Raw genomic sequence first — 26,017 nt, forward strand, 5'->3', positions numbered from 1 at the left:
GTCAATAACCAATTATCCTGATGCCTCTTGGGACAGGCCTGAGGAGCGGGCAGGTAGTTGCAAATGAAATAACTCCAGATCATAAATTCAACAACGCACACTGTTCACAAAGTACGCCAGAGCGCGTACACACCTCACGCACCGGAAGCCGTGCGCGCGAACAAAGACAGTTGAACATAGTGGTGTATTAGAGGTAAAAAATGATATAAATACTGTTCGGTTTCTGGCACAAACCGATCGTTTCGTGTCTTAGGACATCAATGTGTCGTCACGAGCCACAGGGTTTAATTTGGATTTGTCTGTGCATGTTTTTTTTACTCTCATAGATTTTGTTACCATTGCCATGCATTATACGACTGATAGACTGCAACGGTTGGACTTAAAAATCATCAAATGTGTTCTACTGAAGAAACAATGTCACCTACATCTTGGATGCCCTGGGGGTAAGCAGATAAACATCAAATTTTCATTTTTGGGTGTTAAACCCATAGCGCTTGATTATTTGTCCAATTGGTAGCATATAAATGGTAAAGAGGAGAGGGGCCCAAAACAGAACCTTGAGGTACACCAGAACTGATGGATTTGATAGATGATTTGTAATCAAATAATATGACAATTACTTCTTTGATTTTTATTACATTAATTACATTTATTTTAATTACTTAATTACAGAGTTATTGAACATTTAATTCCACATGTTGCCAATTGAAGGCTATAAAAATAAAATGTAAAAATATAACCTATTTTGTTATGTTTTGATGATTAGTATGCCAAATATTTCTTAGATTTAGATGTCTTTCTTTTTTTTTACATTATTTTTAATAATTTATTAACCCTCTGGGCCTCTTCGGTCACTTTTGACCAAAAAAATGTAAATTTTTAAATTTTAAATTTTTTGCTTCATCGGAATGAGACGACACTTGGTGATTTTGTCGCATTAGCTATATGAACTCACAAAAAAATCATGGACATGATTCAGATATGTTAAAGAGTTGAAAAATAAAAAGTAACACTTGGTACCTTCACTGTCAAAAATGGACGATATAGGAAATGAATGGGAAATACTAAAAAAATACGGGGGAAAAATGTAATAGAAAAATATAGCTCATAAAAATTGTATAAATATTGCACAGTATCATAAAATCTCACCAAATTCTAAATAATAATTTAAAAATATATATATTGAACAAAAATATATTAGATTGATTTTCCTAGGGGAAAAAAAGTTACATTACAAAGCTTTGGTCACTTTTGACCGCAAAGGTACCAAGTGTGACCCACAAATGAAGATGTGAAAATGTTCCACATCTTGCCAATTGAGGGCTATAAAAATGAAATTAATTTTAAATGTGTAACTTAATTTTTTATATAATATTATATAAATAAATTTTATTAAAAATGAGGTGCTGATACACATATTTTCTCTATTTTTGTATCAAAGTTTAACGGTAACTCGCTGTATTATCTAAGTACAGTCTATTTAGCAAAATTTTAATTTGCAGCATTTACATTTAAATGTATAACAGTAAAATGTAAATTCTGAAGAAAAAACTTTATCCTCACATCTGTCAAAGCACCCGACAGAGCAAGTTCTTAAAACGTCTTGCTTTGTTTTTGTTTTGTTTTTTTCCCCAAATGTATTTATCATTATAGTACATGCTATTGACGGCAGTTTACCATGCAACAGCACACAGGCACAAATAATATATAATTAAATTATTTTCATTATCAGTTCTTATAGATTTTTATTGATTTGCTGTTGTAGCCCTAATTGTGGCTTATGTTTGCCTGTTTTATGCAGCTGAAACATTTTTGCCAAACCCTGTGAGCAACCCATAGAGGAGAAATATGGTATCTCCGCAGTCCAACTAGAGCTCATATTGAAGTTCAGTTGGATGGCACACTGTAAATTATTTCACTGAAAGCTGAAATAATAATTAGGGAAAATATTCAAAGATTGATTTCACACTCAGCAGCGTGGCACATATTAAAAAGCACCAAATTCATTACGTAGTTACTCTGAAATGCCCCATACAGCTGTGTCATAGAGAGGTGTGTTGAAAATGTTTTGTAGTTTTGAAAGGATTAGCTGTCTTTGTAATTAGCAACTCTTTTATTCATTGAAAGCCTGGTTTAATAACTGTACGCCACTGGCCAATTAATTGGCCTTCTGAAAAGAAGGCTACATCCTTGTAGCAAAATTCATGTGAAGCCTATTTGTATGCTTACCTTCCATGCGCCTCAAACGTTTGGCTGACAATTTAATAGTGTTTGATGCCTGATGCAGGAACATGATCACATACTTCATTAGCATATGAGCTTGATGCAAGTATTTAGCATTTTATAATCCCCATAATACCCACATTAGAATGTGCCCTTTGTTTTCATGCCACCCCGGAGAACTGTGACATCAGTTAAAAATTAACACTCATGTTTGACATTGACTTCACTGGCAGACAGTTTCCAGTGAACCTAACAGTATGCATATAAAAATAATAGTTTGAGATTAATATACTATTTTACATAAAAAAAGTTTTTTTTTATGATGTAAAGTGGCATTGTTCTCTAGGGCAGCATAGGATGCAGCCCTGCAGACACAGCTCTCATACACACACTCCTTTATTGCTCAAATGCATCAGTTTCACAGGTTTGTGCCCACTCTTAAGTTCTATGACCAATGGCATCGCTCATTGAAAATGAATTCTATTCTAGCAGGTAACTTTATTCTGAGTCAGCTCCCTGCGCTATATACTTCCCATGTTTATTTGTATAGCACTTGTCACAATACATATTGTTTTAAAGCAACTACAGAGATCTGTTAATAGTTCAATCATGAGTAAATAGTGAAAATGATGGTAAAATAAATATTTTAGAGTGTGTTGTAGATGTGTTTATTGGTATTTTATTTGGAAGAATATTATTTTGACTTGAAATGTTCACACTGATGTGCTTATATGGTAAGATGAATAGTTTCTAATCATTTTAATCTGTATGTAGCATGCTATTCTGGACTGACTGGGATGCCACTTTTCCTCGGATTGAGGCAACGTCAATGAGTGGAAGTGGAAGACATGTTGTGTACAAGGACATGGAGTTTGGAGCCTGGCCTAATGGACTCACGCTAGACCATCAGGAAAGGAGAATAGTGTGGACAGATGCTCGGTAGGGGAAAATAAAAATGCAAATGAAGAATTACATTTTGGTTCAATTTACAAGAAACGCTGACTTTAAGTCTAGGTGTTTTTGCATAAATGCTTTTTTTTTAGGTACAAATATTTTTTTTTTAATGATTTTTTTTTTGTATATATGTAAAAACTCAAACATTCTATAAAACAACCATAATACTTAATACATTTAAACCAAAAGGAATAAATGAAATTATGATAGATTTATTCTTATGCTGTACTTTCAGTGCTTGACTCTTCAGTATTTCCCTCAGGAAGTTGTCATCACTATAACATCGTTTTGATATGGGCATAGAGTGCCGTTCACACCTCATGTTTCTCTTTTTCCCTTCAGCTCAGATGCAATTTATTCAGCCCTGTATGATGGCACGGGGGTCATCGAGATCCTCAGGGGCCACGAGTACTTGTCACACCCGTTCGCTGTGTCTCTCTTTGGAGGTGGTGTGTACTGGACAGACTGGAGGACCAACACTTTAGCCAGAGCGAATAAATGGACAGGCCACAATGTAACCGTCATCCAAAAGACAAGCGCCCAGCCGTTTGATCTGGAGATATACCATCCTAGCCGACAACCTCAAGGTGGGTCTGTAATTATCTAAATGCTGTAAATTCCATATAATTCAACATAATTACTTTAAACCAGTTTTACTGATTTAATATCAACAAAATAAAATAGTTATTTATTTATTGAAGTGGTTTAAGATTTTTGAATATGCAAGGTTTTATAATCTATGTTTGTCCACCATTTTGGGCTTATTTTTCACCAAAACTGTCAATGTGAATTGCCTTCTCTGTGAAGGATACATACAATGATATGTTCTCATCGAAAGAATGTCTGTGATGCCTTAAAACAGGGTTTCACATGCTGTGGTTGTTCCTGAGTTATTTAAATTATAATTATTTAAATAATAAAAATTCAGTAAATACAATCATTTTAGATGATTGTGTATTTAATAAACACGTAAAAAAGTACTGTGCTGTGGACAGCAGTGTCATGAAATAGAATGATAAAATCACTTAAAATCAAAGAATAAATAGTCATACACAAGTATGATGCTGAGTGTTTTGCTTGAACTAACTAGACTAACACAGCCTTGTTGCTATAGTGACAACAACTTCTGTTTATAATATGTATAACAAGCATCACAGTTTTCTTGAATATAATTGCTGGAGGTGTCTGTCTAGGCATGAAATCCGGAGAGAAGATCTTTACTGAAAAATCTCACCCTTACTGATGCTGATTATCCAAATGTTCTGTTAGAGTGTTTAAACCTCTTATTTGACATTTCTGTTTCCTGTTAGCGTTTGTACTCCATGAGCTCATTCTGCATGCAAACCACACACAGCAAGCTTAGCAGTTTTCACGTTGACCTAACGTGCATAGTTGCACGTTATTGAAAAACAAAAAACATGATCCGCCTATGTTCGGTTTTAGTCTGGGAGACAGAGAGAAATCTTCCTGCATGCTCCGTGGGGCGAGGATTCATTTGAGCCGAATCCCGCTGATCATTCATTTCTTCTGCCAATCTGGAAGCCCAAACGGCTCTGTTTGAGAGCAGCTGAATAATTGAAAAAGGGGGTCATGCAGAGCATAAGCAGGCCTGACATGGACTCAAGATGTGCTCCTTCCTCAACCCAAATTAATTTTAATTGTTTCACGGTACAGTGTCACACAGGGCTTTGTAGCCAGCAATGGCAGCAGATTATCTTCTGTTAAACAGACAGTAGCCACCTCAGTCTTTAAAGGAAAAAAAAACATACAGAGATTACTTTTATTGGCATTTTCTTATTAATAGACACAGAGATTATGATTTTAAAAAAAATTATAATTGTCTTTTTGAATACTTTATTTGACTTTTGTTCGTTCAGATGTATTTTTTTTTTTTTTTTTCACAGATGATAAATTGTCTGTTATTATGATTTAATGCTTACATGATCTATGTTCCTTTAGGTTTACTCATTTCTAAATTTATAAAAGTTGAATTTTGTTATTTGAAAGGATATTATTAGAGGTTGTTGCAATTATAACACTGTACTAATTTACATGTTCTGAGGGAAAAAAAACATGTACACTACAGGGTTAGTTAAATTTTATTTTATTCATTGTTATTATTATTATTATTCAAGAAATGTATGCATTTCTTCAGCTAGGACATATTAAATAATTTTAAATTAATTTATATGTAATTTTTAAATGATCACTGTTGTTGTTTTTTCACAATATTTATTCCTTACAGAATGAAAAAAGTATCATATTTTTCACAAAAATTAAAGTTTCTACATTATATTTAGTAATAGCTTATCAGTGGTGACTCTCTCTCAAGTTGATGTCCATATGGTAGAAATGTACAGTAAAAATCAAGCAGTTAGTTAATGTCATGTAATCAAACAGGCGGTGAACACCATTAACAGCAATGATTATACTGTATATTGCGATCAAACTTATAGCAAAATTTGGTAGTTTTGTATGTTGTCTGAGGGTTGGCACATGAGTACATTACATTTTAAAATATAACACTTTTCTGTAATTATGACAACTCTTACATGAGCTATTTTTACTCTTACTCATCTCTGGTTTATAAAATATTCAATTTTTGATTTGTAAAACATGTTAACAGAAGTTATTGTAATTGTCAAGTGTGCCAGGTGTCCAGAAATGTATCCTTCTGCAAGTGTTCATCAGCCGAAAAAATTTGATTTGCATCATTTCAACCAGCCCAAAACTATAGGGAGCCCTGCCAAAACAGCTCATGTCTTCTGCCACAGCACCGGCAGCCGGGTGACTGTTTTACACCGATAAGTGTCAACAAATTATGCAGCATTGCCAAAGAAGCCAATAAGTATGGCTAATCCAATTTTAAAGAGCCCATGGGAAGGTCTGGCTATTAAAGGTGTCCAAAATCTGGGCTCTGGCCCCTTACAGTCCATGGCAATTGTGTTTAAGTTTGGCCCCTACGGTTCTGGCAGAAGAGTGGCAGACCTTGGAGTGTCCGTAGGGAGTGACAAGGGGCTACGCTAACTAGCCTAATGGGGGCTAAGGCTACAGCCATTACCCAGCACGTTGAAAATGCATTATGTGTGGTAAAAGGACTGATGGTTGAGTTTCAAGAGATCGACACCAGTTTGGAGGGCTCCCATATTTAGTGCCTGTGTGGCCTGCAGTGTTGTAAGCACTTTTCCAGCACATTGCTGACAGGCAAACCACTTCAAAATTATTATTGGAGTTTGCAGACGGGGTGTATCCTTCCCTATTCGGACAAAGCTGAAGCAGTGAAAATACAAATTATACTCCGCACCCACTTTACATATAGTAATGTTAAGGTAAAGTCAGATTGATGTGGAGATTTATGAAATCTGTGGCTGATTTGTGACTATGAAAAATCAGTACATCTAAATCAAGTGTTTCTATCATGAGTCAAGTGCACTCGCACTGTTTATACAGTATTTATTCAAACAGCCATTTTTCCCCCGCAGACCAGCGGAATGCATAATTAATTCTATGGGATTCTAGCCTATAATTTAGTCACTTGAAATTATTTGTTATTCTCACTTGCAAAAATATGCTTGCTACATAAGTGAAATTGGTTCAGCATCGCAAAGAAATAATGGGCCAATATCCAAACTCCCACTGGATCAATTATTTACAAGATGCAACTGCTTGTGGAGTTAATTGCAAGTAGTTGCTCTGGGTTTGTTGAAGGGTTAAAGTCATTTGACAACAGGCGGTAGTCTTGTGTAATGGCAGAAGAAAATGGCTGTAATGTGGGGTTTGGGGTTTTGTTTCTTGTTCATGTTTTCATGTCTTTTATTTTGTAGTTTAGTCATGCTCCCTGTTTGTGTCATGCTTCCCTTGCCCTCATGTATTCATGCCATTGGTTCTCTTGTTCATTGTGTCATGTTCTGATTGGTTGTCTTAGTCATGTGTCTTGTTTCCCATTGGTTTGTTCTTGTCTTGTGATCCTCTTGTTTGATATAAGTAGCCACCATGTTGCCATTGTCTCTCGTCGTGTATTGATGTTGTAACCCACTGTCGGTGAGTCTAGTATTCATATAGAGATAATTTTTTGCAGGAAGGAGCACAATTGAGCAGAAACAACTTTTTCTAAAATTGTAGACAAACGGAAGATTTGAAATGGGTCTGTAATTTGCCAGTTCACTAGGATCTAGTTGTGGTTTCTTAATAAGAGGCTTAATAACCGCCAGCTTGAATGGTTTTGGGACGTGACCTAAAGATAACGATGAGTTAATAATATTGAGAAGCGGTTCTTTTGCTACAGGTAACAACTCTTTCAGTAATTTAGTTGGTACAGGATCTAACAGGCATGTTGTTGGTTTAGATGCAGTGATAAGTTTATTTAGCTCTTCCTGTCCTATAGTTGTAAAGCACTGCAGTTTATCTTTGGGTGCGATGAATGAAGCTGAAGTATTAGACGCTGTAGAATCTACATTTGCTATTGTATTTCTGATGTTATCTGTTTTATCAGTGAAGAAATTCATAAAGTCAGAGATACGATAGATTTCTTTTGCATATCTGACAGTGTAACATTAAGCATTAGTATTTCGAATGAGTTAAACCTGTATCCTGTCTTCTGAGTAACATTGAGAATATCACTATATATTGTTGCAACACATCCGCCATGACCAGTCTGACGGAGCTCATGCTTATAACAGTAGCTTGCTGGAGTAGACTCATTGTTATATTGTTGACACTAGGTGTTGCTGTGTGGTAGAAGTAAGAGGGGGAAGAAGTGTGAGAAGAAGTGTATGGTTGGTTGTGCTGTTGCATCTGTTTATTAAAAAGAGCATCATCTGAGTTACAACGTACTTCCTCGTGTTGATTGCATCTGTAGAGGACATAACAAAATTGGCGATGAGGATGCTGAACGCCTGCGCACAGAATTGACAAAGGATGTCTACAGTAAATGCTCCATTTCCAAGCCCCTTACTCCCATGCCCAGGGGAGCCAGCCATACCATTTATAACATGGGAGAAAATGTTCTGCAACTATCTACTAGTGATTAATGCATCCGGTGATGAGTGGCCCGAGGCAAGGAAAAGGGCTCTTCTACTTCACTGTCTTGGAACTGAGGGGCAACGAATTTTCTACACTCTCCCTGACACAGGTGACACACTAGACTCAGTGATTGCTGCATTACTGCCACACTTTAATCCTAAAATCAACGTTGTAGTGAAGAGAAACGCATTTCGCAAACGTACTCAAGCACCCAGTGAATCGGTTCTATATTACGTTGCAGCTTTAAGAGACTTGGTTTCCAAATGCGAGATTGGCGCTAATACAGATGACATGATCAGGGATCAGTTAATCGAACATGTTGCAAGTCACCGCATACGGGAGAGACTGTTGCTTGAAACTGATTTGTCCTTGTCAAAAGCAATTACAATCGCTACTCCGATCGAGGCTCTTTGAACACGGAAAGAGTATCGCAGGCAACCAGGCCATATCTGTGCAAGCTGTATAGTCCCGGTCATGTGATGATGCAGGTCGGAGGCGGCATAACGCATCACGCAAACCCTCTAAGCCTTCATCCTCTGGCCATTTACCGTCAACATCGTCTTCCCGCACATGCTACCGCTGTGGGTCTGATAAACATTTGGCCAATGCACAAAACTGCCCTGCTATCCGTGCAAAATGTAAAAACTGCCAGAAGACGGGACATTTTGCCTGTGTGTGTCGATCGACTGACACACGTTCAGTGCACGAGATTCACCTGCCGGAGTATACCGTTCTTTACATGCATGACCAAGCCAAGCATGACCTGTTTCCATAACAGCTTCTGATACTACTGTAGAGGTTGAGCTGATGGTGGATACCGGCTCATCCGTCTCCATTCTGCCAAAGGCGATATATGAGGCCAGCGTTAATTCTGTGCCTCTTCAGACACCTACTGCTCGCCTGGTCACATACTCACGTGCACTGATCCCTGTTTTGGGGTGCTTACCCGCCACTGTGTCTGGAGATACTGTTACATGCGCCGCCAAACTCTTCATAGTTGACTCAGACACTGCATTGCTGAGCATGTATCTAGTAAAAGGACTAAGCCTGCACTTCGAGGGTCAACGTTTGCTTCCACCCCTCCCTACTACTGAATCCGAGAGTCCCTCTGCTGCTGTAATGTGTCTTTCAGAACCAGCCGCACCTTTGAACGCACTGGGTTGCGCAAAAGGGTTCATCCATAAAGTTAAGCTCTTCAGAAATGTTGCTCCGGTCCGTCAAAAACTGTGGCACTTACCTCTGTCTGTGCGCTCTGCTGTTTCCAAAGAGTTGGATCACCTTCTCAAAGAAGGGTAATTGAAAAAAATGACGCTTCTCCCTGGGTTTCCCCGATCGTTGTCACGCAAAAGAAAACGGGTGGTATCCATTTTTGTGTCGATCTTAGAGAGCCCAATAAAGCTATCGTGACCGACAGTTACCCATTGCCACATATGGAGAGTTGCTCTCACTACTTAATGGGGCTACCTTATTCTCGACCATAGATCTTCAAAGCGCATACCATCAGGTCGTGTTGCACCCAGATAGTAGAGATTTAACTGCTTTCATTACGCATACGCATAATTTGTTCCATTTTTGTCGGGTCCCGTACGAATTGAACACATGTTGTGCATAAGAATTGAGTTTGGAAGTCGTGTTACATATTAATGCGTTCAGTTGTGAATTTCTAAAGGAATTGCTAAAGGAAAAAATGTTCTTGAGTAAAAGGGGAATATGTTATATTGTTGACACTAGGTGTCGCTGTGGGGTAGAAGTAAGAGGGGGAAGAAGTGTGAGAAGAAGTGTATGGTTGGTTGTGCTGTTGCATATGTTTATTAAAAAGAGCATCATCTGAGTTAGTGTACTTCCTCGTGTTGATTGCATCTGTAGAGGACATAACACTCATTTAGAACAATATATATTGGTTTTAGCCAGGTTTCAGTCAAGCAGAGTACATCAAAACTATTATCTGTGATCATTTCATTTACAATACTTTGGGTGTGAGTGATCTAATGTTTATGAGCCCAAACTTTAAAAATTGTTTATGTTCATTTATTTTACATTTTTCTGGTTTAATCACGATCAGATTTTTTCTAGATCCTGCATTAAATTTGTATTTTGACCTTCCTGTTTGGGGAACAGATACAGTCTTAATTAATTGGACAGCATAAGTACTTCTATCATTTAAGCGGGTAGAACAAAAGCCATCATAGCAGTTATTTGAGAATTGGCTTACTAGTCATATGGAGCGCAGCGTCCTGGAGATGTTCTGAAAACATGATGATGATCTGAAAATATGTCAAATAGTGTACACTACTGTTCAAATGTTTGGGTCAGTAAGATTTGTTTTATTTTTTTTATGTGTGTTTTTAAATATATTAATATTTTTCTTCAGCAAGGATACATTCAATTTATCAAAAGTGACAGTGAAGACATTTACAGTTTTTTTTTTTAAAGATTACAGTCTATCACAAACAAAATGATGATACTATATGATGACAGCAATCTTGCTCATCCTCATCTCAGCTGCCCTTTTGAGTAGGTATTTTAAAGGAAGATCTTTACCATCAGAGCAATCTGAGAAAGAGCTGATGGTTAATTGACTATTCGCACCAGTGGCCTTTAGGCCATTATCTGTCTGCTCAACATTACCTTCTGTTGAAATATAGCTGTCTCTCTACAAAGAGTCGTACAAAAGGTCTAAATGTGCTGTGGTTTCAAGAGGATCACTGTGGGCAGAAAACATGAGTTGTCAGCACTGTTCATTCAACCTCAGCTCTTCCCTTTATCCTGAAGTTAAGATGAATGTTTTCTTGGTGGTATTGCACTTTTATTTTGCACCCATTTTTATGTTGCCCTCGTTAAATGCAGACATCTAAACTCTCACTCTTATTCTCTCAGTTTCACTGTACAGTAATTTTATTTGTTTGTTTGTTTGTTTGTTTCGTTGTTTCACAGCTGTTCTTCCTGGCTCCTTTTAAAAGCTGCTTTCCTTAAACCATTCATAGTATGTGATATTGATTTTCACCTTGGTGTGTTTTATTTCCCTGGTTTAAATGCGTGTCACCCTGGGTTTTTCAGCCTCAAACCCGTGCGAGGATAACGATGGAAGAGGCCCTTGCTCCCATCTTTGTCTCATTGATTACAACCGCACAGCATCTTGTTCATGTCCTCATCTCATGAAGCTTTCCCTCAACAACCGCTCTTGTGTGGGTGAGTATGCAGCTCTGCGACATCCCACACAACAAACAAAACATGCACACAAAAGTATGGATCGGTTTGAGCTTTCTAGACAAAGTATTGACTTATATATGTTTTGTTTTGGCACGCACATTAGCCCTGAAGAAGTTCATGTTGTATGTGAGACGATCTGAGATCCGTGGAGTGGATATCGATAATCCGTATATGAACGTCATGACTGCTTTGACGGTTCCTGACATTGATGATGTCACTGTTGTGGATTATGACGCTCTTGAGGAAAGGATATACTGGGCGGACGTTAAGACTCAAACAATAAAACGTGCCTTTATCAATGGACCAGGCCTTCAAACTGTTATTTCTGGAGGTGAGTCGAGAGTCCGAGTCGAAGTGTTTTTCTTGTTTCTTTTTTCACATTCTGTGTGGTGTAAGATTTTTCTCAATAAACACCACCTAAGTGACAGTTATTACATTTTGTGCTGTTAATAAGTTTTGTTGCGATTTTTTTTTCTCTGCTGCCACATTGTAAGTTTGAGCTGAAATACTGTTTTATTTTGCTGACACTCAGTCTTAAATTGTTTGTTCAATTACGAGAAGACTGTGTTCACAGGCGGCCTGCATTAAAAAATGACAGTTGAAGCAGTGTACAGAACATAAATAATATCTTACATGATAGGAGAGCTTGTTTGTGAAGTTCTGCAGGGATTGCTTCTCCGAACTGCATTAAGAAAAGCAAGAGAAATGCGACATGAAGACTGAAGTAGATTTTCTTAAGTGCTGTTAGAAAGCATGGTGTATTTCTTCTCAAACTGATCAGCATGCCGACCATGTGTCAATGCACACAAGACATTTTATTACAACATGCACAGAAGTGTTGCAGTCGCCCATGAGGTTTGTTGTGATGTGCACCTCTGTGTTAATGGCTGTCTGGTACGTGCAGATATTCAAAACTGCCGTGGGCTGGCAGTAGATTGGCTCTCAAGGAACATGTATTGGCTGAGCTCTGAGAACGAGGAGACGCAGATCAATGTTGCCCGACTAGACGGATCTCTAAAAACCTCAGTCATCTATGGGATTGACAAACCAAAGTGTCTGACTGTTCACCCAGCCAAAGGGTAAGCTGCCCACATGGACAGATTGCATGTATGATTAAGTAAGATTTGTGTTTGCTCTTTGTATTTATTTATTTTGTCATGTCAATCTTAGATACAAACCATGAGAATTGATCTCATGATTCAAATGGTTCTCCTGAAATTTACTTTGTTTCATGGTCTAGAAAAATCTACTGGACTGATGGAAATACAATAAATGTAGCCAGTATGGATGGAAGCAACAGGAAGGTTCTTCATCAAAATCAGAGAGAACCAGTTGGTATGTCTGATTTCAGGCTATCTGCAAACATTTCACTATTACTGTATGTCTAATTTCTCTCTCGGGGGTTTTAAGTACAAGAGGAATTGTACTACATTGATATACTTAAGTCTTATTTTTTAGAAATGAGTTTTTTAATTGAAATAGAATACTTGTACTCTTATTTAATTCGATTTACGAGGAGAAAATCATACGTTTTATAACATACCATTTTCTTTAGACGTTTAAAGAACAAAGAACATATTTTGCATGCCATCATGTCTTATTTCCACTTATAAAGAAAAATTATACGTTTTAAAAATTATTTTGCATAACTTTTATTTAAAATAGCCAGCAAAATCCATTTCAGTCTATATTGTAAACAACTATGGTCATTTGTCCTTGTGAAGAGACCTCTGATTAGTCACCCCAACATTGACCTACAGTTAAGCAATAGCTGTAATGAATTCATTTAAAATATTACCATCGTGAAATTGATCTGGAGTCTCTATAAACTGCTGCTGAATTTAAACAATTTCCAGGGCACAAGTTTCATATATGCTATTTAACAGGTTGCTTTACAAAATGTATGCATAAAAGTTACTTTAATGGAAAAATCTCCCTGGCCTTTTGATTTCATCAGTCTATTTCTAAAGCTAATAAAAAAAAGTTTACTTTTTAACACAAGCTTTGTGCTTTGGACTTTTTTTTGAGTAAAACATCTACACAATTCCCATCCTCAAGCCTAAATATATTTCCTCTGTACTTTGTATACCCCTGTACCTGTACATTCATTGATAAGCCAAGCACAATGCTTCTGTAGTTTTAACGGCAGTCTTGGAGAAGATGTCTTGAGAGTTAAATTTCTGTTCTTGTTGTTGGGAGTCTATCATGCACAAGCCCCTCTCAGTCAGAGCTGTCCTGACGCTCAATTGAAATATCCTTCACTTGTCACAATCAGTTTTACCACTCTGTCAAACTCCCACCATTTCCACTTTTGAAACAGGTTTTAGACAGAGATGGATTTTAGTGAAGTGATTTAGAGTGTCACAAAGAGGCCGCAACTATATTTCGAGCTATAAAGAACCATCTCACACTCAGATACTGTACATTGATAGTTATAGGATATGTAAGGTATGTTTTGAAGTAATGATCAAACAGGATTCCATACCAGCAATCCAAACAACAGTTTCTAACTGATTCTTGTTTTCCCTCAGGACTTTCGATTGACTTTCCAGCTGGGAAGATGTATTGGATCAGTTCTGCTAATGGTACTATCAACAGGTGCAATCTGGACGGTAGTGGTTTTGAGGTCATTGAAAGCATGAAGAGGGACTTAACTAAAGCCACGGCTCTAGCAGTCATGGGTAAGTGATAGAGCGTCTAATTCTCTCTTCAATATTCAATTCATTGTGAATTCTTTATTAAATTACTGTACTTTTGTTGCTGTGACAACATAAACCAAAACATAAACCTATGAAAATAAGTGAAAATAAAAAGTGGTAAAGAAATGTGTAAATTAGTAGATTTGTAGTAGATTTGCCAACTGCCATTAAAAGGAAAAGAAGACGCTCAAATGCTAGTGTTCAGCCGCCATTAAAACCAAAAGAAGAAGAAATGTGCGTGTGTGACGCTCGAGAACCAGTAAGGTCTGTTCTAGTGTGTCACACATTTGAGCTTCCGCGTTTAATGTATTTGATGCGCACTTTTGTAACGATCACTCAATCATTTATTGTTGTCTGAGACGTCATTGCCATAATGCGCTGCTATGGGTTGCATCTTGCTTCGGATTTGACTTACAGACTGGCATTCTGACACAGTGAGCTTCATGCTTTCTAACCATATCTCCACTTTTCCCTTTATGTAGCAATTATTCTGCTTATTATATATTTAAAATACAAGAAGTTTACATCAGTTGTCCTATATTCTACCAATGTCTTTATACAGTATGTGCAAATATATACATTGAGAGAGTGTATCTTATATATGTATGCACTCACATATACTGTATATTACTTTTACTCTCTGCACAACTCTGTAAACATTGTATTGATTTTAAAATCTTTACTGTACTCGAATTGTGCATCAAACACTGGGAATATACAAGCATCGGTTCGGGACACGGTATCGGCAGATACTCAATATTCAATGACTCAGAACGGATCGGGGCACAAAAAACCCGATCAGGACATCCCTCTAGATAACCATAATCAGAACTGAATATTGCCCTTTTTCCTGTTTATTTTGTATCTGTACTTATTTCATACATTAAAAGAAAAAAAATCTGATCAGAAAGTCAACACACATTTCCAGTTATTTCTGTTTTGTTCACAGAGATTGCTTAACCAATGTGTGATTTTGGGCCAATGTTTGATTTTACCATTCCTAAATATCTGGTTAATACAAAACTGTGATTAGTCACTTTACATATTGGCCACAGACTTTATGTCGATAGTCAAGCCTGGTGCTGCGAGTCTACAGCTACATTGCTTCATAAGGGAAAAGACTGACAACTCAAGACATTTTGTCAAAATAGATTTAAAAATTTCTGTTTAGCCCTAGGAAACACATCATGGTATGAGAATAAAGAGCAAATTTTGGTTCCCTGAGGATCGTAAACATTCATCTCAGTGTTGAAGAAGTGGTGAAGTTTGATTGATTTAGCTTTATATAGACCAAGATAATAAAGGCTGTTTTGGAAGATATCCGTTTGATTTGACGCAATGTTTAATCACACACTTTAGACCTACTGTATGACTCAAATTACAGCTCTAACCATTGCCCAAAAGCTGTAATTCTAGGGATTATAGAGAATTCACTCATACTGGCAGCGTCAGAAGCGGCAAGAGTTGCATAACTTTTTTTTTCACCCTAAAGCAAAGGAAAGTAGTAAATGCAGCAAAGCCTGTAATTGTGCACTTTCACTTTTTTTGTATTAGACAAATCTCCTTTCTCTGTCTTGGGTTTTGCCTGAATGTATTACACTCCTTTGTTTTGGATTGCATCTGACATGTTTTCTCACATTACTCTCTGCCTGTCTTCGTGGGTAGAAACTTATGCCCCCAAATTATTCATTAGCATGTATTTATTTCCCTAAACCCCAGTTTTAACTGATTACACTGTCTGCATGCTACAAAGGTATTAATCTTTGGAAAACCTCTATAGTCACGTTCTATTTTAGAGCAGCTATGATGAGCTGAAAAACAAATGCAATTTGTAAGAAGTGGTAACAGACTTGTTTAATTAAACAAAGTTTGAGTCATTATTAAATTGGGAGCAGAATGCAGGCTGCCACAAAGACTAATGGGTTACTTTCAAAGAAGTAGCACGGTACAGCAAAACAGCAAAATGATGCATTCAGTAGGTGCTATCTATCATAATTAATAGGCCTTTGTTCCATAGAGGAAATGCTTTCCGTTACTTCTGCAAAAACCTATGGCTCTGCTTTTGTGGACAGTTATGTTTCTCATTTATAGTATGACAAACTGTCAGTTTTTGGTGCAGATGTTTTTTTTTTGTTTGTGATTTCTTGTGTTGAGACTTCCTGTGCCTCTTGGAAGGCTACAATAGGATATGACGTACTTCCAAGTTCAACAATTCAATACAGAAATTCAGTAGCTGGTTGATTATTTTAGAAGTTTTTCTACTACATCAAATTTCAGATTTTCTTAACATGTGAAGATGGATAACAAATGCAAACATTAGTGCCTATATCTTCTCTTTCAGAATTAAATGCAGATTAAATCCATACTGTAAATAAATAAATATACATATAAATAAATATGGAAAAATGTATTAAATGTGAATACACTACCATTCATAAGTTTGGGGTTTGTATTTTTTTTTATACATTTTTGAAAGTCTCTTAAGCTCACAAGACTACATTTAATTGATCAAAAATACAAAAAAAAAAACAGTAATCTTGCTTAATAGTATTACAATTTAAATAACTATTTTAATATATTTTAATATTTCAGCTGCCTCTACTCCAGTCTTAAGTATCACATGATCCTTCAGAAATATTTGTAATATATAATATGTGGTGCTCAAGAAACATTTATTTTGATCAATATTGAAAACCGTTGTGCTGCTTAATGTTTTTGTAGAATATGCCCCCCCCCAATAATTCTTTGATGAAAATAAACTTTAAAAGAACAGCATTTATTTGAAATAGATTTGTTTTTGTAACAATGTAATATCTTTACTGTTACTTTTGATCAGTGCATTTTTGCTCAATAGAAGTATTCATTTATATTAAAAAATAAATAAATACATAAAAATAATAATAAATAAATAATCTTATTGATCCCAAACTTTTAAATGGTAGATATATACTGTGTATTTGTGTATATATGTACACCCACATACATACATACATATAAATATGCGACATGCCACCAGCCTTATGGATCAATTCTACCGATTTTTCAAGCTGTATCACACCTTTATAAATGAAAGACCATCTCAGAGCCTGAATGGCCAGGGGCCGATTACATATGCATGCAGGAGGGCAAATGATCTTGCAGACCCTTGAGTTGGTGTATAAGTGGGCGGTGAGTGGACTTTCACTTCGAATTCCATGTTTCCCTCTTCCTTGCTGAATATGAACTAGTCAAACAATAATATAAGATATTTTCCTTCTCTTTATGACTTGCAAATGTGCAGCATATTTACCATACCATGCATATGGAGTTGATTATAAGGTATACAATATAAAGTAATCACAACCTCAATGTGAATATGAAAGGAAACAAGGCGAGGAGATGAAAGAATCTCAGTGTGATTGATGTTATCTTTGTGATAAGTAAAGCAGACTGGGGTTTGCAGGTATAGTCTTTATGATAAGACAGCTATCCCTTCCAAGCAAACAGAACGCTGCTTTTCTTTCCAATACAGGCAGTCTTTGTTTTTATAATGCATACGGCACATTGCCATGCAGGTTACCCACAGAGATCTAAAAGAATGGTATATATTATTATGCAGCATGAGAATGTCATCAGAGAACAAAGAGTCCGATTCAACATAGAGGAACATTTTGGAATATGTCCCTTCAACACATATGTGTTAAAAGTTTAGGCAGACTTTCTAAGGCTTTATTTATACTATTTTGCACAATTTAAAATAAGTCATCAAAACTACGAAATGGCACAACAAATTAAATAGCGACCAAAAATGTCGCCACCCATTGTTTAGATTGCAGCTCTGCAAACTGTTTTTATTTACTCAACCAACTTCATGAGGTAGTTTCTGGGATGCTTTTTAAACAGTGCCATGTGTGCTGGACACTTCTTGGCTGCTTCCCTTTCCTGTCAGGTCTTCAACTGTTTGAAAATGGCATGCTTAAAGATCTATTATTGTTGCTGTTGTCATTAGTATATTATTTATTTTACCACATATGCATGATTTCTTTGCAATAATACTTATATAATAGTTTAGGCCTAACATTGCTTAATTTGATTATGCCAAGTTTAAAAACATTAATAAAAAAATTGTATCACATACATTTTTTTCCACAAAAAAAAGTTTTACAATTATATGTATACAATTATATCTGCTTTAATACACTTATCACAATAACAAAAGCAGTCAATTGTCAAAAGTTTCAGATGTAATGACAAAAATAAGTATTTAGAATGTATAATGTAACTTACAATCTGCAAAGGAATGGAAAATGTTTAAATACTCCATTAAATTTCATGGAACTTTACGTAAACACAAGCTTATTTTATTTGATTGTATTTTATTATATTCTTTTGTTTATTTATTTATTTACTTATTTTAACAAAATCTGTAATTTTCTTATGCTACTTGAATGTAGTAAAACACCAACAGATGTAGCAGATGTAAGCACTGGCCATAATTCTTACCTTGAACCCTGGATTAAGCATAAAATAATATATTCAGAATCATTCATACATGAGAAAACCAGCTGAGAATTGAACAAATAGTTGTAATCTGGCTCAAAGGAGTCATCTCTATGTGGCAGTTTTTCTGGCGATTAAGGGATGATACAAGTGTGAAACAGGCGCTATTTTTGGAATCAGCACCGCAAAATTAGTAAGAAACAAGTATTGGATTTCATTCAGCAAATATGACGCAGGGTTGTGTTGTCAAAAACCTGAAGTTTTTCAAAGATGTATGTGATAGCCACATACATACACTTTTTATATAATTATTTTTTTGCCCAGATTATAATTATTTGCTTATCTCTTTAAAATTACAGGTAGACCTAAATACTTTGAAATGGCCAAAATGACAACTTTCCTTATCCATGTTTTGAACTTGAATGAAACCAACTAAATTCCATTAGGCCGTATGATTTCTGTGTGATGCATCTGGGGTGGTAGCTGGTCAATGTTTGATACAAACTGCAAAAGATCTTCGGTTTCTATCGTCACTATCTCCATCCCAGCAAAAGCAACATAAATTAGGGCATTTGCCAAGGTTAACCTGTATAACATGCTATCAGTTGATGTCCCTGTAAATTTACTTTGGTCTTGCATTAAGGGAAATGGTTTACGATTTCAGCCACCTGGCACGGTAAAATCAAGCACCCTGTAGTATGTGTCGAGGGACAGGCCTTATCATTATAGAGAGGTGTGCAGGGAAAATATACTCAGCAGAGACAGATGATCAGGGGATCGATAGGAGCGGCGGCTGGTTGAAAGATGCAGCATCATTATTAGGAAAAAAAAATCCAATGGCCGCTTTGCATCAAAGTCACATCTGTTATTAGACCGTGAAGCAGTAATTGAAGAGCATGATGACTGAAGAAATGAAAGCCATTTTACTGACAGGATGCAATCTCACCACCTTCTCCTGGTACAATCTTTAATGGGATGTGACCACTCAAGGAAGTGTAAGCTGCTGTTTAGGGGGCTGTGTGTCACTTCAAGACCTGTGCTGGTCTGTGATCAAACAAATTAAGTGGACATTACACCCAGAAGCAATCATTGATGTCTCTCACCCTGGACAGGTAAAGATTAATATTGACTGCAGTGATGACCTATGCAAGCAATCTTTGAATGTCAAATACGCTTCTCACTGCTCAGGGTAGGATGTCATTTATACACAGCTGTCCTCACTACAAAAAGCAAATATCTTCTTGGAGGCTCACTGTGACCTACATTACACTAGTATTTGTTTCTGGTTTATGGAGTAGGAATGTCCTGTTGAGAAATATTTGTGCTTGTACTCGTTAAGTGTACATGTGAAAGAATTTAAGCATGCAGTAGATAGTTGCTCTGTTCTAAAACCTAGTGTGCTGCCTACAGAGACAGCATTTTAAGGAACAAGTTATAGGTGTACAAATGCATTACTGCATAATATATATTGTTCACAAGTTTGGTGTTGGTAAGGTTTTAATGTTTGTTTAAGTGTTCTGCATTTATTAGGTCAAACATAAGTTAAAAATATTGTGAAATATTATTATCATTTAAAATAACTGTTTTACATTTTAATATATTTTTAAAATGCAATTTACTCCTGAGATGGCAATTTTCAGGAGTCATTACTTCAGTCTTCAGTGTCACATGATCCTTCAGAAATCATTCTGATATTCTAATTTGGTGTTTGAGAAGTATTTCTTATTATTAGCAGGGCTGTGTTTTTTTTTATTTTTTATTTTTTATTTTTTTAATTTTTTATTAAGTTTCTATTTATTTATTTATTTTCCTGTGGAAAACCACAATGCTTTCGGGATTTATTTATATATATATATATATATATATTCCTTTTTTTCCCCTTTCCTTTTTTTCCTTTTTGTATACCTTAACTCCCTGGGCTCGACGGTCGCGCCGGCGACCAGCTCACTTTTTTTAAGATCAGTGCAAAAGATACTAAAAATACTCTGTTGATTTTGGTCACACAAATAAGTGTTATATATCATTCAAAACTGTTAATTGTCTACTTTTATTTGTGTAAACTCACAGTAACAACAAAACTGTGTGCTTTTGTAAAATAAAGAAAACATTCAGGGTGCATTCTCTGTCTTCTCTGTCTCCGCGAAAATCCATCTGAAACGCATCACTAACATGAACTAAAACGCAATAATATAATAATAAAATATTTCCATTAAAATACTATAGTTACTACAATTATTATTAATAGTGTAAAATCTTAATAACTTGTTGGAATGTCCATCAACAGTAAAAAAAAAAAAAAAAAAGACAAAGAAAAAGAAAAAGAAAAAAAGCTTTTAAAATCTTTGTCATTTTATTTTTAAGGTGCTAATCCAAAGTGACTACAGTTTTTATTGTAGCAATCACATAGCAATATGTGGTATTTTGGCTGCAACTGTGATTAAAGTGATTTTGTTGATTAATTTCTTTCATCCCTTTCATTCAATGCCATACGGTTCATTCAATCCCTCTGTACTTTAACAAATACAAATATGTGTTTCATTTTACGGTCGCACAGCTACGACTGTCTCCGACTCTCCTGTATTCCTGCAGCAGACAGATATGGTCTAGGCTCAGAGCCAAGGACAATCGCTGAGGCCCTTTGTGGCACACTCAGCCTTACAGAGCGGAAACAACACGAGGGGCTTGCTAGCTGCAGTGCCGCTGTGGGAATAGATGCACTCTGATGGCTTTGTGAATGAAGAGTCCTTGTCTTCAGCCAGGGCATGTAGCCAGGCTGCCCTGAGCTCTGCCTCATTGACTCACACTGGGAAGGGAACATGCATAATGCTCAAGTCCTATCTCTTTACTTTTCTCGCTCACTCGCTCCAACCACCTCCCTTGCCCACCCGTACACTGAAGCGTAGCATAGTTTTAGCACTGAAAAAAGCACAGCACTCCACCGGATTTTATGCATGTGATATAAAAGGGACAAACAAATGATAATGGAATGTGCTTCCAGTGGCAGTCAGACCTGCTGGTTCTGTGACTTTGGGAAATGAATAATTCATCTGTTTTTCCAGGTGGCAAGCTGTGGTGGGCCGATGAGGATCTGGCTCAACTGGGAACGGTCGCCAAACGGGATGGACGTAACCCGGCAGTGCTACGCAATAAGACCAGCGGAGTGGTACACATGAAGGTGTATGACAGAGATGGTCAGAAAGGTGCGTTGTGATACAGTCAAGGTTGCTTGAAAAAGAAGACTGAAGTTTAACATATTTTTAGAGCTGTGGGATTTCTTTCCAATGTTGACATGTTTTCCAAAAGAACAGGAAGCTATATCAGGAAGGACAAACAAATAATATACCAAAAAAAAAAAAAAACTTGTAATTGCACCATTTCAAAATGTCTTTCTTCTGACGTACTACATTAAATAAAACTCAAATTAAAAATGAATAAGGAAAAAAAAACTATATAGACATACTAAAAAACACACACAACAAAATATACAATCTCAATTATACTAAAATAACACTGTCACGTACCATGATTTAGCTACTTGATAGTACTGTAAAAATTTTTTCTCGAGAGCATTTGATTGGACAAAAATCTTATTCAAAATAATTTTGCTCAGTTTTCCTTGTTTAGGACTACACAAGCAAATAAATTAGCTTTAAAGTTAATAGGCATGGACTAAAAGCCACAAAACTGATTTTGATTTTGTAGAGTCTTAAAGTAGCTTATAAAAATAAATGTGCTAAAATAAACAAGACCATAAATTTTAAGCATTATACTGTGTTGTTTAATTTACTTGTATTGCTAGCTCTAAGTCAACTCTTTTCTGTTTTGTATCTTCATTTTTTTTTTCTTTTCATAATATCACAGGCTAATCTTCCCTGAGTGTAAGCAAATATATATTCAGATATTGGTTTTCCATTTTGTGAGTTATTCTGCAAATAATTCACACTAATGGCAGATCCATTAACGGCATTGCTGTAGATCCCACTAAACTGTCGACTTGAATAAGGAATGACCATTAAACGGGCTCAAATGCAAATCTATCCAGCCACCAAATTTCTCCAACAGCAATTAGCCTCTCTATTCATAATGTGGAGCTGTCTTATTACTGTCGTAGATGTGCAAGCTGAGCTTTCCCTGAGAGCTTGTGCTAATACAGTGGTGCAGTTTCCCTCCCCTTCACTTTCAGTTATACAATTAAGACGAGAGTTAGACTTCCAGGAAGAATGTCAAGTCATCTTGACTTGACAGCAACACTAAAACCTTTCATCAAATGAGGAGAGATATTCCAAATTTACGACCATTCCATTGTGGCCGAACCTGTTAATGAATTGCTTTCAAATAAAAGCGTAAATGACATATCTCAGAAACTGTCTCAAATTAGTCCACTGCTTCAGCTTTGCTTGTATGGCTCATAAGCAGGCTTGTATAGAATCTGCAAACATTTTTAGAATTTTAAGTGCTAATTTGGGGGTGAAATCTGCAGAATGTTGTGGAATGGATTTAAACATAATGAAATAAGTTAAACAGAACTCAGAATACATTTGATGATAGCTGAAAGCATAATCCAATTAGACAAAATGCCTAGTAAATGCAAACACACAAGAGACAGTAGATGTGAACTGTAAGAACTTTAAGTATTTGATATAGAGGAATATATATGTACCAAAAAGAAATAGATATATTACATAAACTGAAAATGTGTTTCAATTTAATCAATTCCATTGCAGTTTTGTTTACTGAGTTTCATTTTTTTTACTTCAATTTAATATGTTAACATATCAAATTTGATATTATTATGGTTTCATTCTTGTTTTTAATGATATTGAAGGTTTGTATAAATTATAAATATGATTAAATGATAAATACATTTTTTAAAATATTCTATAATTATTTTACATTGTAATAATATTTCACAATATTACTGTATTTACTGTATTTTTGATCAAATGAATGCAGCCTTCATATTTCCATATGAAAATTAATTTTCATATGAAATTTTCATCTTTAATTTTAGAAGCCTTCATATTTTCTCATACGGTATAAATGGGTCAAACAATAAACAATGGGATGCTAGAGGGGTTCAGGAAATGTGTGAAAACAGTCATTCTTTTTACAGTTTAATTTGGCTGCACTAGTAAATCTGAAATTACATACTCTACATATGTTTTTAGAACTGTTTGGAATATTATATTGCAGCAATGTATAAGCATTAGAGATGGAGAAGCCCAAAGTCAGCAGTTTTTCCTCAAGACTGATTTTTCATTCATCATCATGTTTTCTTCTTTCATTGTGGTCTCTCTCAGGTAGGAATGCCTGTCAGTTGAATAACGGTGGTTGCTCGCAGCTCTGTCTGCCCACATCTGAAAACACACGCACATGTGCCTGCACCATTGGCTACAACCTGCGCAGTGACCGTCTCTCCTGTGAAGGTAGGCTATTGTCATGGCCTGTGTCCTTATGTTTTACAGGGATGTCACATTTTTTCTTCACTTCTAACAGGCCCGTTCACATCAAGAACGATAACTATATTAGTTACTGTATATTAGTTATTAGTCTGTTTATTCTAAGCACACGCTTGTCTGCCGCTTTAAATTCTCAAGCTCATGATAGCAGGATTGATTCTGATTGGGTGTCACTGTTTTTATCATTCATCAGCTGGAAAAAAAAAACGTTCTGAAAGTGATTCCAACGACATCTTTTCTCTGTGCCTTTATCAAGATAGCTGTGGTGTGGACTTTGCTATTCTTTAATACTGAGAACGATTTTTAGAACTATATCTTTATCGTTATCTTTATAGTCATCGTCCTTGGTGTGAGCAGGCCTTAATTCATGTTATCTTTCGTTTAGCTACTTGTTTTGTTTTGTGCCCAAAGAAAACTGTATGAGGTTTGTTTGACCTCCATCTAACATCTTTCGCTTGCTGTTGTCTATCACAGGCCTGAGTTCTTTTCTGATGTACTCTTTTCATGAGGGGATACGTGGAATCTCTTTGGATCCCAGTGACCACGCCGAGACCCTGATGCCCATCAGCGGCACCTTGTTTGCTGTTGGCGTGGACTTTCATGCAGGTACAAACATGGCACTTCCCATGACTCAATCCTACTATCTTCCACTCTCTTCACTAGTGTATAGAACTACTCTCTGAATCCTCTCTGTGTGCACAACAAAGATAAGGCATGTATTGCTTTCTCTGCATTATTTTTTAAAATGTTGTTTGCTGTACAGTCTCATATTAGCTACACAGTCTCTTACCAGCTCAGAAGGGACTTAACAACACTGCATATCGCATGTAGAAGAGATAAACAGCTAAGATGAGTTAAACAAGTAGGCCCAAACAGTAACTCAGATAAATGTTCTCCTTATATCTGTTATAGCTACAACCATAAAAGACAGAAAGCAGTATAGTAGATAATCTAGCAAATGGAAGTAGAGCCGACATCACCATGCTGATGGCATTGAGGGGTTGTTGTCATACTATGCATTATTCATTCTGTGAATGAGGTTAATTTGACAGCGGTCTGATGCAAGATTATTCAGCCTGTTTCAGGGGAGCATTTTGTGGTGACAAGTGGCATAAATGAAGTGAGCGTCAAGGGGGCAGTCCACATGTGATGGTACCAAATTAGCATTCTAACAGTCAATAATATGAGACATTTCCATAAACATGCAAACACATATGCATGCAGTAGTACAGACCTACTGTAGCCACTGAAATGTGACCTGACCTTTCCTTCTCCCATAAACAAACAACCAACAAACACTGTGCTGAAAATAGTGCATATAGCTTTCCATTCAGTTTGCTGGTGTAACGAAAAGTATGCTATGCAGATGGTGCAAGGTATGCATGTATGTATGTATTTATTTATTTATTTATTTGATTGTTATTAAAATGAACAAAATGGTAAAGTAAATAGCACTAATACTAATAATAATTAGGGCTGTCAATCAATTAAACTGTATATTAATATAGATTTTTTTTTATATTTGTGTATTATTATTGTGTTAAATTAGATAATAGCTAAAAGAAAGTTATAAATCTATATTAATTTACAATAATAAAATTATTGCATTCAATTTACAATATTAAAATTATTATTGCATTGTATAACTATTTGCTATTTATTTTGTCATGTTAAAATTATCATCTTTTGTCATGTTTTTATGTATTTAGTTAGTTATTTAAATTAGCAATATGGTAACGTAAAATAGCACTACTACTACAACTACTACTATGTTTCATAATAATAATAATAATAATAATGGGTCCTTACAAATAAGGGCTGTCATTCAATGAAAAAACAAGTCTTATTATATTTATATTATATTTTAAAATAGGTTTTAATATTATAATATTGTGTACCATGTTCATTAATACTAATAATATTAATAATGATAATAATAATAATAATTATTATTATTATTATTATTATTAT

The 26,017-nt window shown here is 35.9% G+C and overlaps 1 protein-coding gene across 1 annotated transcript in view; it reads left to right on the forward strand.

Moving 5' to 3' along the window:
• LOC107661145 (low-density lipoprotein receptor-related protein 1B-like) overlaps positions 1-26,017 on the forward strand; it is a 349,019-nt gene that overhangs the window by 223,094 nt on the left and 99,908 nt on the right. Inside the window, exons 26-35 of the mRNA XM_016450614.1 lie at positions 2,998-3,162; positions 3,520-3,764; positions 11,257-11,388; positions 11,513-11,740; positions 12,314-12,488; positions 12,650-12,744; positions 13,941-14,090; positions 21,647-21,787; positions 23,888-24,013; positions 24,521-24,652. Of these exons, the coding sequence (XP_016306100.1) occupies positions 2,998-3,162; positions 3,520-3,764; positions 11,257-11,388; positions 11,513-11,740; positions 12,314-12,488; positions 12,650-12,744; positions 13,941-14,090; positions 21,647-21,787; positions 23,888-24,013; positions 24,521-24,652 (1,589 nt within the window). The remainder of the gene's footprint in view (positions 1-2,997; positions 3,163-3,519; positions 3,765-11,256; positions 11,389-11,512; positions 11,741-12,313; positions 12,489-12,649; positions 12,745-13,940; positions 14,091-21,646; positions 21,788-23,887; positions 24,014-24,520; positions 24,653-26,017) is intronic.

Source organism: Sinocyclocheilus anshuiensis, unplaced genomic scaffold (assembly GCF_001515605.1).
Source record: "Sinocyclocheilus anshuiensis isolate Anshui unplaced genomic scaffold, SAMN03320099.WGS_v1.1 scaffold2056, whole genome shotgun sequence".
NCBI classification, from domain to species: Eukaryota; Metazoa; Chordata; class Actinopteri; order Cypriniformes; family Cyprinidae; genus Sinocyclocheilus; species Sinocyclocheilus anshuiensis.